The following is a 15,332-nucleotide window of genomic DNA, read 5'->3' on the forward strand; positions in this document are numbered from 1 at the left end:
TTAGGGATGTTACCTTAGATGTCACCAGCTAGCTGACAAGATTGTAAGAATGGTGAATTGGGACACTCCTCCTTGGAGACATCAAGTGGGCAAGACACTTTGATGCCAAGTCAGCAAACTAGGCTAAAGAGAAATTAGAATTTGGGTTGAAGAATAGTGTCCTCCTTACATGTACATAATATACATGTGAAGAATCAAGTGAAAGTTAAATACCATTATATTGATGAATTATATAACATATATTATCTAACCGTTAGGAATGTTACCTTATTTGGGAATCTTATTTCAAAATATGTAGAACTTGTCAATATTGAGCCAAAGTACCACGTTTATCATTTTATTCCGTAATCAGAGAAGAAAAAAATCAAGGGCCTGTTTGATAGCAGTTTTAGTTTTCAGTTTTTAAAACAGTTTTCAGAAACAATTCTTAAAAACAGTTTTCAGAAGAAAAAAACAGTTTGAATGACATGTTTTCGAACACTTAGAAAACTGATATCTGAAAACTAAAAACTGAAACTGAGAACACCTTTTACCTGTTTTGATTTTTTAGTTTTAAAAACTGAAAATGAGAACTGTTTTCAAAAACAGTTTTTGAAAACAGGTCTTACCAAACAAGTTTTCAGTTTTTAAAAACTGAAAACTGTTTTGGAAACTGTTATCAAACACAAACAGGCCCCAATTCTGCTTATAAAATAAACATGCTGCAAAAACCAGTACAACCCCATATGACGATATGTGGACATTGATATCTATCTTCATTTCCTACAAGGAGTAAACTAATTCGTAGCACATGATAGAGAAAGCGACCAGAGAAGGATTGTTCTGTCAAAATTATGAATTATCAATTGAATTTGAGAAAAAGAAAGAAGAAGGAAACTGTCAGCTTTATTCAAAGTTGAATAATTGAGAAAATGAGGACCTAAGGACAATTGCCTGCACATTTTAACCCTCACATTTCCTACATATCACTATCAAATCTCCAACTGTGGTGGGACAAAGATCAGTTTTGAGCATGAAAAGCATGCGATTTGAGAGTAACTGCTGCAGACAATGATATCCTGCTTTTAAACAACGGACCTCAATGATATCTTGCACATTCATGGACCTTTCATAGCATAAGAACAAGAGGATGGCAACAAGCCAACGAGTAAGTGCATGTTTGTAAACATGGATGATCTGTGTTTAGATTGGAATTGAAAGTAATTTTTCACTCCTTCCACAAATTCAAAGACATGCTATAAAAACTAAATGATATTTTTTTAAAATTGGAGTTGAAAATTCTTTTTCTAAACTTTTTATTGAACCTAACAATTTTCCAAACAAGATATTAAATATAAGTTGAGTGTATCGTGAATTAGCTTTGAATCTATTTCATAAGAAGACTTTGTTCAGTTTATTATATCTTAGAATGGTGTGTGAAAGTCTATTTACAGGTTTTCATTGAATATCCAAACACAAGTTTTATAGGTAGTGAGGACTTCTATTTTCGCCACATATGTTACTCTAACAAACCGAGACTCGCTGACAGTTCCCAAAAACATGTTTCATTGATCACTGGACTCAGTAGCTTAAGAGAATATATAAAACCTGCAGCATAAAATCTTTTGTATGTAGCGTCTTAGGAACTAGAAAATGTGCCCTACTTGTCCATTCCTTTCCATAACACACGGGTTATGTTAATGGATTTACCCCCTATTGTTCCTTGTCTTCATTTCATAGGCCTAACCAAAGCGCCGGTAGACATTGGCACATCACACAACCGGAGGGAATCATGTGAAAAAATTATTTAGATGTGCTGATATGTAACATATTTATCCAATGGATATTACCTTAAATATGAATCCTTATTCTCATACGCACAGGACACACTCAATAGTTGGCTAAAGTACTTGCACTATTATTTTAGGCAAAGGCTACGGTACAATAGCGATAATGTCATGTATTGGTGCATGATAGCTTTCCCACCATTGATATAATCATAAAATATTGGACGGTTGAGATTGGAAGAATGAATTGACTACACTACCCTCTTTGCACTCTCTCCTATTTGGTGGTTCCACGAACTTAGTGGCTTGGAACGGATACAGTACTACCTAGAGGGTGCAAGGACCATCTGCAACAGCATGTAAATTTCTCCCTAACTGTGAAACAAAACACACTTTTCATAACTGTTTGGTATGCTATGGCTTGGTCAATTTGGCTATGCCGGAAACTCGGGGGGAGGGGGGGGTCGATTCTGAAGCAGTATTTGAAAGTGGCCAAATTAGGGCGTGACAATGGCTTTCCGATAAGGTGCAGGGCTTCAGATTTTCAAATTATGAGTGGCAGGTGCAACCAATGTTGTGTATCAAAGCAGCGTGTTAGCAGTATTTGGGTTGGGACTTGGAATTCTGCGAGGTGACCATGACCATTATCAATCGTTTTTTAGAGTGAGATGGGGTGTTTGGCTGGTTACGTGAAACCTGGGTGGGTGAAGATTGAGAGTACTGAATTCCTCTCCTCTGATCTCCTCGTGACACTACTGCTGGATGATCTTTATTTTTGAATCTTCCCTGTTTGTGGCCCCTGATCTGTTTTAATTATGTTTCTTTTTACTTTGTGAATCTTCCCCTCGTGACACTAAGTGCAATGGCATAGATTATAAATTTAAGGCTACTTCAGGGGTAAATTTGTCAAATGAGGGTGATGCAATCATACACCATTTGAAAGGGTGATGCACCCTAGCCTTTGCCATTATTTTATTGCGTAACAGTTGTCCCCGAGTTTGAGTATTTGAAGCATTAGAATGCTTGGAATGTCATTAATCCGAGATATATAATAATCTCTAATCTAAAGCAATGAGATGCTTGGTCGGCCTCATGCAGTATACTTGAGATCCAAGATGAGCTTAATTGCTTCAAGCTTGCATCCGGTATTATATTAGCCGAATTTGTACTGCAATAGGTTTTTACCTTACATATTAACGCCTTGTCTGAGGTCCTCCAGAGTGGGAAGAGGTGTGACTCGTCACAAGTTGACCATTGATGGAGAATGCATGTGACCCTTTGACCGTTGAGGATTGATTCGGTGCAATTCTCAGAAGGTGCAACAATAATGGGTCGTAGGGTGCGAAAGGTCGTTCTACCCTCGCTTGGGAAGTGAATTTATGTATTCCCCTTGGATCACGACCTTTAAATCAGAAGATCAAACATCATTTTACCTTATTTCATCCTCACCATCTTTGCTAAGTATTCGTCTTTGGAAATCACAATAAACCTCTACTCCGTGACATGTAAACCACTTCTCCTAAAGATCTTTATATATCTTCTGATTTAGTAAGTTATTCAATCTTCTCGATGTTTTCCTTTTCTTATTGCATGGTTTCATGTCGTGATCTAGTGAAAGTTGGAAACTTTGTATTGTGCTTAGTATGCTATTTCGTTGCAATGCCATGGGCAAGCGATGGTTGTCTTCCATTATCCCACTGTCATGTGTGGTCTGGGTCTTCGAGGACTTAGGCTCTAAACCACCATAATGGAGAATGATTAAGCTAAGACATTGGCTTTGCTCTTTCCTACTATCAATTGGTGAAGATCTTAATTTCCTTTATCAATGCTAGGTTTTGAGTCCCCCCATCTTTACGCATAGGTTGCTTGCGGCAATTTTTTCCCCAAAGTTGTGTGTTGGGCACTATACTCCACAACGCCTCGCTATGATAGGTTTTTGACCTCTCTCATATGGATTGATCCATGGGTGTTGTGTTCGATATATTTCAACATATAGGGGCGAGTGTGTTCTCCATTCTTGTCTTTTTTCTATAGGAAAATGTTAGTTGTTAGTAATGTTAGTAAATTAGTCATCATCAGAGTTCGAACCCTGGACCCTTCATCTCACCCAACCCTTATGTCCCTAGCTCCTACCACTTGAGCTAACCCTCGGGGACCTCCAGTCTTGTCTATGTTTGTCAGTTGGAGGCGTTCAAGATGATTAAGGTTTTTTATTCAAAACTTCGGCTCGTTACTACCCTAGTGTCCGATTAATGGGCTGACCAAAGCTATTTTGTATATTTTTATGACTATATGTTCACATGCTTATTGCTCATCTCCCATTTTCAAAGTTTGAGATCCATGTTTTGAATCATCTCCGAGTAGCACCTTCTCAAAATCGCATGAATGGTCGAGAATTTGTTTGGGCTTTTCATATTTTTTTTCCATGTTCTTGGTCTAGAACCTTTCTTCCCTTTGTTATGCGTGTTTTATGCCACCGAGAGGATTTTGGCAAGCCTTGAAGAGGTCCCCTAATGTTTTTTTCTTCCAAACTGTCACAGATTTATATCTATGTGAAAAGGTTTCATGGAACAAAGAATTATTTCGAGTTCTTGGGCTGTCAATGGCGCACCCTTCTTGAGTCATTCGATGGGTGGATATATTTTGACCGCTATTTACTGTTTGCATATGCATTACGAGTTCCCTCGTTGGAGCTATATGATTAGGGAGAACCAACTATCCTTAACAAATTTGCAGTTGTGGGAAACTTTAATTAAGATTGTGGTAGAGAGGGCCAAATCTTTTAAGTGTTAGGCACTTATCAACTCTCCACCAAGAAATCGGGAAGAACTTCACGGTGAGGATCATGCATTCATTTATTCTCATTTCACTTGTCTTCTTACTTCCCTTCTTATGTTTTTGTTTCATTGAGGATGTCACGATCGACTTGGAAGAAGCTCTACATGAGGTAGTTCGAAATCGTTGCTTCTCACTTTATTGCTACCCCGGCTGAGAATTCTCCTTTGGCGATGCAAACTAATATCTCGGTTCTAGCCAAGGAGGTTGCTCAAATTGGGAACCTTCTCCTTCTAATGACAACTGTGAGGTCGTTCCGTTGAAAAGAATGTGGCCTTGTGAACAAAGGTCCTAGTATTGATGAGGATCAGGAGGAGGTTGTTGAGATCCATTCTCCATGGTCACGTTGGAGGTCAGATTGTTATTTATTTGAAGGGGATCTAAAAAAGGCTTTGTACTCCTATTGGGACACATACCATTTGAGCAATCAGGCTGATATTCTGGTTGTTAAGGCTATTGTGCTGCAAACACAGAGTGGGGGACACTTCGGCTGACCCTTGACCGAGTGGCTCGCAACTAGGCTCATGTCAATGATCTTGAAGAAAAAAAGGCACATCTAGAAGGCCTTCTTCAAAATTTGACTAATAACATAGCTTTTATGGAAGACCGAATGCAATCTTGGGCCTCTTGCCTTCTTCATTGCAGTGTGGAAGATGAAGGCGAGGAGGAGAGGGAGGTGAGGAAAAGTTTGGGCGAGGTGGGGTAGGATGTGGGGTTGTGTAGTGGCAGTGGAGGTTGTGTAGATAGGGGGAGGAGGAAGAGAAAAAAGTGGGAAGTTAATGTTAGAAAACGATTAGAAAAAATTTTAAAGGATGAAAACTGATATGAAAATTCTACATGGACAAATTACATTTGACTAGAATTGCCACGTGGGCTGACGACTAGGTAACAAATTTGTCACATAAACATTATAACACCACAGATCCTTATCTAGAATAAAATAAAAAACGGGATAATTTTATACAGGAGTGAATAAATCAAAGAATAAAACATTTTAACCCTACTATTAATTAAATGTTTCTTATAGTATATCATGAATATATTAACCATAAAAATCCCTTATTGCCTGATTTTTTTTTATTTTTTTATAGGCAAATGTTAGTGGTTAGTTGTTACTAAATTAGAAAATTCCTTCAAATTTCTCTTCGAGTATTCGAACCCTGGACCTTCCCCTCCCCAACCCTTATGTCCCCTAGCTCTTACCACTTGAGCTAACCCTTGGGGACCCCTTATTGCCTGATGAGTTTAACTTAGGCAACTTTCTATAAGTCAATAATTAATTCGGTAGATAGTTCTTGAATTAAGGTCTTCAATTTCATTTACGTGAGTCACTCTCAACCAAAACTTTTGAGGATAGCTAATCTCTCCTCTTTGTATGTATGGTTTTAAATTATGGTCCATAAAAGTACAATTAGTCCCATTGATATTGAAATAAACATCCACTAGCAACTACTTATCTTTATCTTAATCCACAATGGCTTTTTCTAATAATAGCTTCCATGTTTATGCAATAGTCGTTATCATCGTGCACGAATGGACGCAACTAGCTGTTAGGTTAACCATCTATTACTATGGTCATAATCACATTTCTAATAGCTTTGGCATTTATTTCCACGACAAGAAGAAACCTGCATTTCCAATTTTAAATTTGCCAGACAAAAATCTTGTTTCCAATAAAAAGAATATTGCTTTAAATTTTATAACCTTGCAGCAAGCAAAGCCGCATATTAAACCCAACCTTAAAAAACAAAAGAGAACTTTATTATTAGTTGGAAAACAAGCATCGTTGGTTAAGGAAAAGGTAGAGATTTCGAGATAAAGTCATTCTTTGCCAGTTCAAAACCAGAGTCCCTATGTTAGAGCAAAATGCTAAAACTCATGTTCAATTCGAATAGCAAGTGAAAGGAAATGGTTTGAAATTAATGCATTTTCATAAAACAAGTTAGTTTAGAGCTTCAAGGTCATTCAAGGCTCAAGATATCAAGTCAGTTCGAAACCGAAGTATTTAAAAGTTGATTGGAAGCGCAATATTCTCCAAGAAGGCTGATTCAATTACAAGCTCAAGGAATCTAAAGACAAGTTTCACCCGCTCAGTGACAAGAAAAATGGTTGGTTAGATTGGTTTTGAGCCGTGGTTCACTTTTTACCCTAGCTACCACAAAGTATGCCCGATTGAATGTCCCATTTTTTTTTTTTGGGATAAGGGGAGTTTAAAGCATGAGAACCGCACTAACACCAAAGACTATTAAGGGAATCCGACGCCCGGTACATCTTTACTCAAAAAAAGTTTTCACCTTAGACCTTAGTCATTTTTAATCAATGTGAGACTTCACTCACACTTAAATTCTCGAACTCTTCCTCTAATGCGAGTCACCACCACATTACCATAATTTTTACTCAAAACTTTAAGGCATTAAGTTTATGAACGAAATGGTTTATAAAGTTTTCATATCACTCATTCTTAACTAATATGAAACATTAACTACACTTGAATTCTCAAGTTTTTAAGATATCTAACTATAATTATTCTAAAATCACTATAGTATTATAGTATTATGTAGATATGCAATATGGAAATTTTGACAAAAATTGAGAGAGATAATTCAAATGTTGGCAAAAAATACACATAATGTTAGCTTGTCCCCAAAGGTTAGCTCAAGTGATAAGAGCTAGGAGACGTAAGACTTTGGGAGGGTAAAAGGTGCAAGATTCAAACCCTAAAAAGTAATAATTTACTCATATTAGTATATTATCAACAACTAACAATTACTTATAAAAAAATATAATGTTAGTTTGAAATAGCAAAGTGTGCACTTTTCCTTGTCATTTACTTTGACTTTTGTGTAACCGTTTGAATGTGAATAACCTTTATTCACCTTTTCCGCATCTATTAATGTTAAAAAGCGCAACATACGTACACACATGGATAATAGTACGTACACAACAAATTTTAATACCAAGAAAGGTGTACTTTTAACAAAATTGAAGGATGTGACTGAACTATGAAAAATATATTTACACTATCAGTGCACATAGAAATTAATCTCAATATTAAAAATCAGAAATACTGGATTGGTTGCATCTTGTGCATGTTTTGTTTGGAAATCCCTTTTCTGCAACAATTTCGTTGATATATTAATTTTTTTTTATTTCATATTTTAGCTGGAGATTATAGGCATGCAGCTTTGTAATTCTGTTTTTGTGTTAGGACTTATTCTTCTAATTTCTTTCTTAGTCATTTGATTTTCCGCATGTTACTTAAAAATTTCTCACCGTGTATGCTACTCGATCGAAACTTACAATCATATTTATTTGAATTTTATTCTTGCTTTTCGTTGTCGTAATAACCTGCATTTTCATTTTGATTGATAAATGATAAATTTCATTCAATACACATTTTTTTTTCTGATGTTTTAGGTTTAACTCTACCACAAAAGCAAGCTTAAAAGTGAGAATGAATTAGTACCGTATCTTTTATAAGAAATATTTTCACCATATTTTTGCTTATCAATATATATCATGGTCTTTTGGGAGATCGAAGTGGCTTTACCCTAAATGTGTATCATGATACATGAGGGGAATATGGTGGTGCATGTTATCTTTAGTGTAAAGTGAAAACGTACCATATCAGGGCCCTCATTTTGAAAATAGTTTACCCCAGCTTTCAAATTCAAATCACTACCAAATTAACATTAACATGGTGGTGCATGTTATTTTTAGTGTCGAAGATGTGTTGTGAATTGCAGTTAATGGAAAGTTGTAACCCCACCGCCATTACCAAGACCAAATAATCGTCAACATACTTTTAAAAAAAAAAAATTCGTCAACATGAGAATAAAGTAGATATGATCTTGTGAAATTACATCATCCTAAAATTAGCAATGAAAACTGTTCCGGGAACCCTGACCGAGGACGGACAGGGCACCCAGGACGGGGCTGGGCCCCACGGAACGTCCCAGCCAAGGGACAATTTGGGGGAGTCTAAGAGCCCCCTGCTCCTGGGCCCCACCACCAAGGGTGAGGACAAGGAACCCGGTGCCCACTATATAGAGGTTGACCTATGCCAACTACCCTAGGGGGTAAGTTGACTGGTGCAGATCCGTAGGGGCCCCCAAACCGTTGGATCACTGTTCCTCTGCAGGAAATCCAACGGTGATCCGTGCCCCCAGGTACGAGCCATGCATGACGTTGCATGGCTCCAACCCTAATTCTACCTCTCCTATATAAAGGGAACACTTCTTCTATCAAAAGGTAACGTATTCTCTCCAAACTCACAATTCTTACAACTTCTCTCACTGACTTTGGCATCGGAGTGTCTTGCAGGAACCCCTCCCGGGACCTTGCCTACTTGGAGTCCTTCAACGCGTCCAGATCCCCTCTCTCCTACCCCTTGTCAACGGGTAGCTTGATCTCTCCCAGATCAATTGGCGCCGTCTGTGGGGATCTGGTAAAACTCTTCCCAACACCGCGTGCCGTCGCCTCAAGTCATCAACTAGCAAGCTATGGTAGAGACACGTCAGACTTCACGCCGTCCTGTACCAACTCCTAAGGGCCATGTGGAGACTGTCAACGAAACTACGGATCGCAGAACCCCTCCTCCTCCTCCCCAACACCCTCCTCCCCCGACTCCTCAACCACAGCCCCCCCGCTCGCCGGAACCCGCGGCCATTACCCCGCATGCGGCCCATGAGGCACTCTGCCGCTTGGAGGCTCGCATCCGGGCAATGGAAGAGGACAACGGGGCAGGGCGAGAGCAGACCCATAGTATGAGGATTCGAGACGCTCAAGAGGAGATTCACATGCTCCGAGCACGCCTGCGACAACTTGAGGAGCAGGAAACTCAATCGCGCCCCCTGCCCGCGTTTTCCCAGGAAGAGGAGACGAACGGGGGCCCGATCCAACCCCCTACTACCAAGAAGCACGCCGCCGGGCACCCGCGGCTGAGCGGGTGGCCAGCCATACGCCACGGAGACGCTACTCTCCCCGCCGGAGCCCCTCTAGGCGCAGGAGCCCCTCCCCGACTCGGGACAGGACGCACAACCGCCCCAGGTCCAACAACGCGCTTGTCACCTCTCCAGCGCCGATCGAAGGTCCTCTATCCCCTGAGATTATGGTGTTTCCTTTCCCTCAGGGGTGGGCGCGGCCTAAAGTGAAGCTCTACGAGGGAGACACCGACCCGCAGGAACACGTGAACTTCTTCGTGGGCGCGATGCAGTATGCTGGGGCCAACGACCCTTTATACTGCCGATGCTTCCCCATGAGCCTTGGAAAGGACCCATGAACTGGTTCCAGAACTTACCGAGCAACTCACTGCACGACTGGAACGGGGTCGTGTCCTGCTTTTTAGCATAGTACTCCTCGGTGCGCAGCATACCGAAGACCGCGCAAACTTTGGCTTTGGTTAAGCAGAAAGAGAAGGAGTCTCTGAAGGCATTTCTCAATCGGTTCAACAAAGAGGCCGGTGATATCACCGGTCTTCTCCCCGACACTAGGTTGGTCCTGGCTACCGCAGCTCTTGCACCAGGACCGTTCCTAACCTCGCTGGACGGCAAGCCAGCCAACACTCTAGAGGAATTTCTAGCTCGAGCAGAGAAATTCATAAACATGGAGGATGCCGCGACCCTAAGAGTCGCGAGTCAGACACTCGCGATCAAAGGACCGCAGAAGATGAAGGAACATAAGGACCAGCCTTCGACCCGGGAGTCCCGACGGAAGGGTCAGGACGAACGGAAGTCGAAGCGGAAGAAGTATGATAGTTATACCCCACTGAACTCCTCCCTCTCACGTATCCTGAGGGAGAAAGCCTCCACCGACCTCAGAGACCGTCCCCCCCACTCCTGACGAGAGGGGACAAGATGGATTCCAAGAGATTCTGTGAGTTCCACGACAGCCCGGGCCACAACACTGACGAGTGCCTGAACCTCAAGGACAAGGTGGAGGAACTAATCAGAGCAGGAAGGCTGTCCAGGTATGTAGCTGTGTCGACGGGGGCCCTCCAACGCCCACGCTCGCCACCCCCAAGGCGGACACCGACCCCTCCAAGACACCGAGACCGGACTCCTCCCAAACGCCGATCGGCAGATCGTCGAGATAGGACTCCACCGCGTCGCCAAAGCCCCGAGCTTCGCCAGAGCCCCGAGCGTCGCGGACGAAGCCGAGAACGGAGAAGAAACCCCGACCGCCACGGCCGGGATGAAGTCAGGAGACAACATGGAAGCAATCTAGTCAGCGTCAGTTCAATAGCAGGAGGATGGGCCGCAGGCGGACCCACCAACAACAGCCGGAAAAGGAGTACCCGCGTCATCATGTCCGCGGTTGGAAGGCCCCGACCAGGGTCCCTCCACCCCCCAAGGCAGAAGGTGGCCATTACCTTCACGGAGGACGATTACGGCGAGGACACCGGCGAAGAAGATGACCCCATCGTCATTGAAGCCCTGATCGGCAACGGTAAGATCCGAAGGACACTCATCGATACAAGTAGTTCCGCTGACATTATGTTTTACCATGCTTACAAGAGCTTAGGGCTATCGGTGAAGGACCTGCTCCCCTACGACCATGATTTGGTCGGGTTCACAGGGGACAGAGTCCTACCCTTAGGATATTTTGATACTTGCCTTTCCTTGGGAGATCACAGAATTTGCAGGACTATAAAAGCTCGCTTTCTGGTGGTGGAATGTCCAACGGCGTACAACGCCATTCTTGGCAGGCCAAGCCTCAACACTTTCAGGGCGATCATATCCACCCACCACCTAATGCTTAAGTACCCCTGGGCAGGAAGGGCGGTACCAGTACGCGGCAACCTAGAAATGGCAAGGAGCTGCTACAACTCCAGCTACAGGCTGGCCAAGGAGGAAAGGAAGAGAAAGAAGTCCAAAGCGCACGACCAGCATGACAACTTTCACGTTCGACACACCAGTCTCGTGACCGACCTCGACCCCCGCGTGGACCAGTCTAGAGACGATCAGCGCCTCAAACCCGACGGGGAGACCCGCCCTATCCAGGTCGGTCCCCTTCCGGAGAACACCACCAACATAGCTCGTGGCCTTCCCCGAGAGCTCTCCAAACGGATGGAGAAACTGCTACTGTCCAATGGGAAACTGTTTGCCTGGACGTCGGCAGATATGCCCGGCATCGACCCCGCATTCTGCAGCCACAAGCTTTCCGTCGACCGGAAGTTCAAACCTGTCGCTCAGAAGAAAAGGCAAATGAGCGCCGAGAAACAACAAGTGATCCGACAACAGACCGCAGAGCTGCTTCAAGCCAAGATCATTCGGGAGGTCAAGTACACTACTTGGCTCTCCAATGTGGTCTTGGTCAAGAAGGCAAACGGGAAGTGGCGTATGTGCGTCGACTACACCGACCTCAACAAGGCATGCTCTAAAGACCCTTTTCCCCTACCAAGCATCGATGCACTGGTAGATAACTCCTCCGGGTATGAATACCTTTCTCTTATGGATGTCTATTCAGGCTACAACCAAATCCCCATGCACAGGGACGACGAGGAGAAAACTGCTTTCATCACTGACCGGGGCACTTACTGTTACACTATGCTACCGTTCGGCCTCAAGAACGCAGTAGCGACTTACCAAAGGATGATGACCCGAATCTTCGGGGATTTGATGGGAAAATCGGTAGAGGTCTACATAGATGATATCATAGTCAAGACCCCCAAGGGAGGAGACCACGCAGCTGACCTTGCAGTCATTTTGAGCAGTTAAAGAAGCACAACATGCGCCTCAACCCCGACAAGTGTACTTTTGGCGTTCGTAGCGGGAAGTTTATGGGATATATGCTCACCAACCGCGGCATCGAATTGAACCCTGACAAATGTCAGGCGATCATGAATATGAAGAGCCCGCGCACGGTCAAAGAAGTCCTACAGCTGGCTGGTCGCATGGCCGCGATCGGCCGCTTTCTGCCAAAGGCAGCTCTCCGGGCCCTGCCTCTTTACACCCTCCTGAAAAAGGGAGCAACCTTTGAGTGGTCGGCGGAGGCCGACGCGGCATTTACTCAGCTGAAGGAGATCTTGTCCTCGCCCCCAATTCTGACCAGCCCTAGACCAGGGGAGACGCTATACCTATACTTAGCCGTACGGGAAAAGGCAGTAAGTTCTGTCCTGATCAGAGAAGAGGAGGGAGTCCAACTACCAGTCTATTTTGTCAGCCGTTCATTGAAGGGTGCGGAGCTCAGGTATAAGATGCTGGAAAAAGTAGCGCTGACCCTGCTGACCACGGCGCGGCGGCTGAGGAGGTACTTTCAAGCTCACCGCATCGTTGTGCGAACCGACCAACCGGTCCGACAAGTCCTTCATAAGCCTGACCTAGCCGGCCGGATGGTTAGCTGGTCCATCGAACTCTCCGAACACAACATCCGCTACGAGCCCATGAGAGCCATTAAAGCACAGGTCCTAGCTGACTTCTTGGTAGAACTCACCGATGAGGAAGAGCCCCCTGCCGAGACCACATGGGTAGTCAACGTAGATGGCTCGAGTAACAAGGAAGGTGGTGGAGCTGGGATCGTCTTGCAAAGTAGCACCGGGATGGTGGTCGAACAATCCCTCCGCTTTAACTTCCCAACCACAAACAACCAGGCCGAGTACGAGGCCTGCATCGCGGGACTGGTCACGGCTCGAGACCTGGGAGCTAAGGAGATACTTGTCTGCTGCGACTCACTTCTGGTCGTCTCACAAGCAAACGGAGATGCTCAAGCTAAGGATCCCATCCTGGAGCAGTACTTGGCCCATTTGAAACGACTGGCTTCAACCTTCACCAAGGTGGAGTTCCGCCACGTCCCCAGAGCCCAAAATGATCGCGCGGACACCCTGGCCAAACTGGCCAGCACTGGAAAACCTGGCCTGAATGGAACAGTCATTCAAGGGACTCTGGCCCTCCCTTATGTAGCTGACCCTGATCGTCCATCGGGGCAAGTCATGATGCCGATCGATACCGAGGAAGACTGGAGGTCCCCGATCATCAAGTATCTCAGATCTGGATGGCTGCCCGAAGAGAAGGCTGAAGCCAGGAAATTGGTAAGGTGCGCCTCCTGGTACACCATAGTTAACGATGACCTCTTCAAGCGGGGGTTCTCCACCCCCCTCCTCAAATGCTTGCCCAAGGACAGAGCAACCTATGTCTTAGCTGAAATCCACGAAGGCAGCTGCGGCCACCATCCGGGCGGGCGTTCCCTTGCCCGAAAAGTACTCCGAGCCGGCTATTACTGGCCAACCCTAGAGAAAGACACTGCGGAGCATGTTAAGCAATGTGACCCCTGCCAGAGGCACGCTGATCTACACAACGCTCCCTCCGCCCGTCTTTCATCTCTAGTCAGTCCTTGGCCTTTCCACCAGTGGGGCATGGATTTATTGGGCCCGTTCGACACTGCACCCGGCCAACTCAAGTACTTGGTGGTGGCAGTGGATTACTACACCAAGTGGATCGAGGCCGAGCCGCTAGCAACAATTACCTCAACTCGAGTACAACGTTTCTTCTACAAGAACGTCATCAGTAGGTTCGGAGTCCCCGGGATCCTGGTCACAGACAACGGAACCCAGTTTACCTCTAAAGGGTTTAGGGACCTCTTGGACGGGCTGCACATCAAGCAGCGGTTCACCTCCGTCGAGCACCCCCAGACAAACGGGCAGGCAGAGTCGGCCAACATGGTCATTCTCCAAGGCCTCCGGAAGAGGTTGGGGAACGCCAAGGGCGACTGGGCCGAACAGCTCGACCACGTCCTGTGGGCATACCGCACCACTCCGCACTCGACTACGGGGAAGAGCCCTTACCGCCTCACCTTTGGCACAGAAGCAATGATTCCGGCTGAAATAGGAGAACCGAGCGCTCGAACGGCTGGGTTCGACCCCAACCAGAACGATCAACTCATAGGGGAGGACCTTGACCTCCTAGCTGAAAGAAGAGCGGTGGCCAACTGCAGAGAGCTAATCGCAAAGCAGCAGGCAGCCATTCGCTATAACAAGAAAGTAGTTCTCCGCTCCTTTACCGCGAGGGACTTGGTCCTCCGAAATGCCAGCGTCGAAGCACGTTCAACCGAGCGGGGAAAGCTAGCGGCCAATTGGGAAGGCCCTTATAGGGTAGTCGAAGCAACCGGCACGGGAGCATACAAGCTGGAAACTCTAGCAGGAAAGGAAATCCCTCGTACCTGGAACGCAGCCAACCTGAGAAGATACTATAGTTAGGACGCAACCAACCAGGCACCGACTATCTGTCCAAACGCTTTCCTTTAATTTAGTCTTTTGTAATCAAGGGTACACACCCATCTCATCCAAGTTTGTACACGACTAGAGCCACGAGCTCTAAGCGCAGAAATGAAGCAGTTTTTTATGTTGAATTCGAATTATTTGAAACGACAAAGACATGCGATCGTATCGAAAACAAAAAAGACTCATAGGGCACCAAGACCCGCCGGGCACGAAATAATAAAAGACCCATAGGGCACCAAGACCCTCCGGGCATGAAATAATAAAAGACCCATAGGGCACCAAGACCCATAGGGCATGAAATTGTTAAAAACCCATAGGGCACAAAGACCCACCGGGCGCGGAACGATTAAAGCCCCCTGTTCGGGGAGCCGAGTAAAGAAGTAAGAACACTATTCGAAAGTCAAAATAACAAACAGACAAGTTCTTACAAACACGGGACGAAGAATAGAAACAACGAGTCTTTACAAACACATAACGAAAATTAAAGAAGAAGAAACCCACAAGTTTATACAAAC

At 44.8% G+C, this 15,332-nt stretch overlaps 1 protein-coding gene across 1 annotated transcript; it reads left to right on the forward strand.

Annotated features, from left to right (window-relative positions):
* Nucleotides 1-12,330: 12,330 nt before the first annotated feature.
* Nucleotides 12,331-14,793, forward strand: LOC130728259 (uncharacterized). The gene has a single exon (XM_057579663.1). It carries the CDS (start codon nucleotides 12,331-12,333, stop codon nucleotides 14,791-14,793), a length of 2,463 nt encoding a protein of 820 aa, XP_057435646.1.
* The last annotated feature ends 539 nt before the right edge of the window (nucleotides 14,794-15,332 follow it).

This window comes from Lotus japonicus, chromosome 1 (assembly GCF_012489685.1).
Source record: "Lotus japonicus ecotype B-129 chromosome 1, LjGifu_v1.2".
Lineage (NCBI taxonomy): Eukaryota > Viridiplantae > Streptophyta > Magnoliopsida > Fabales > Fabaceae > Lotus > Lotus japonicus.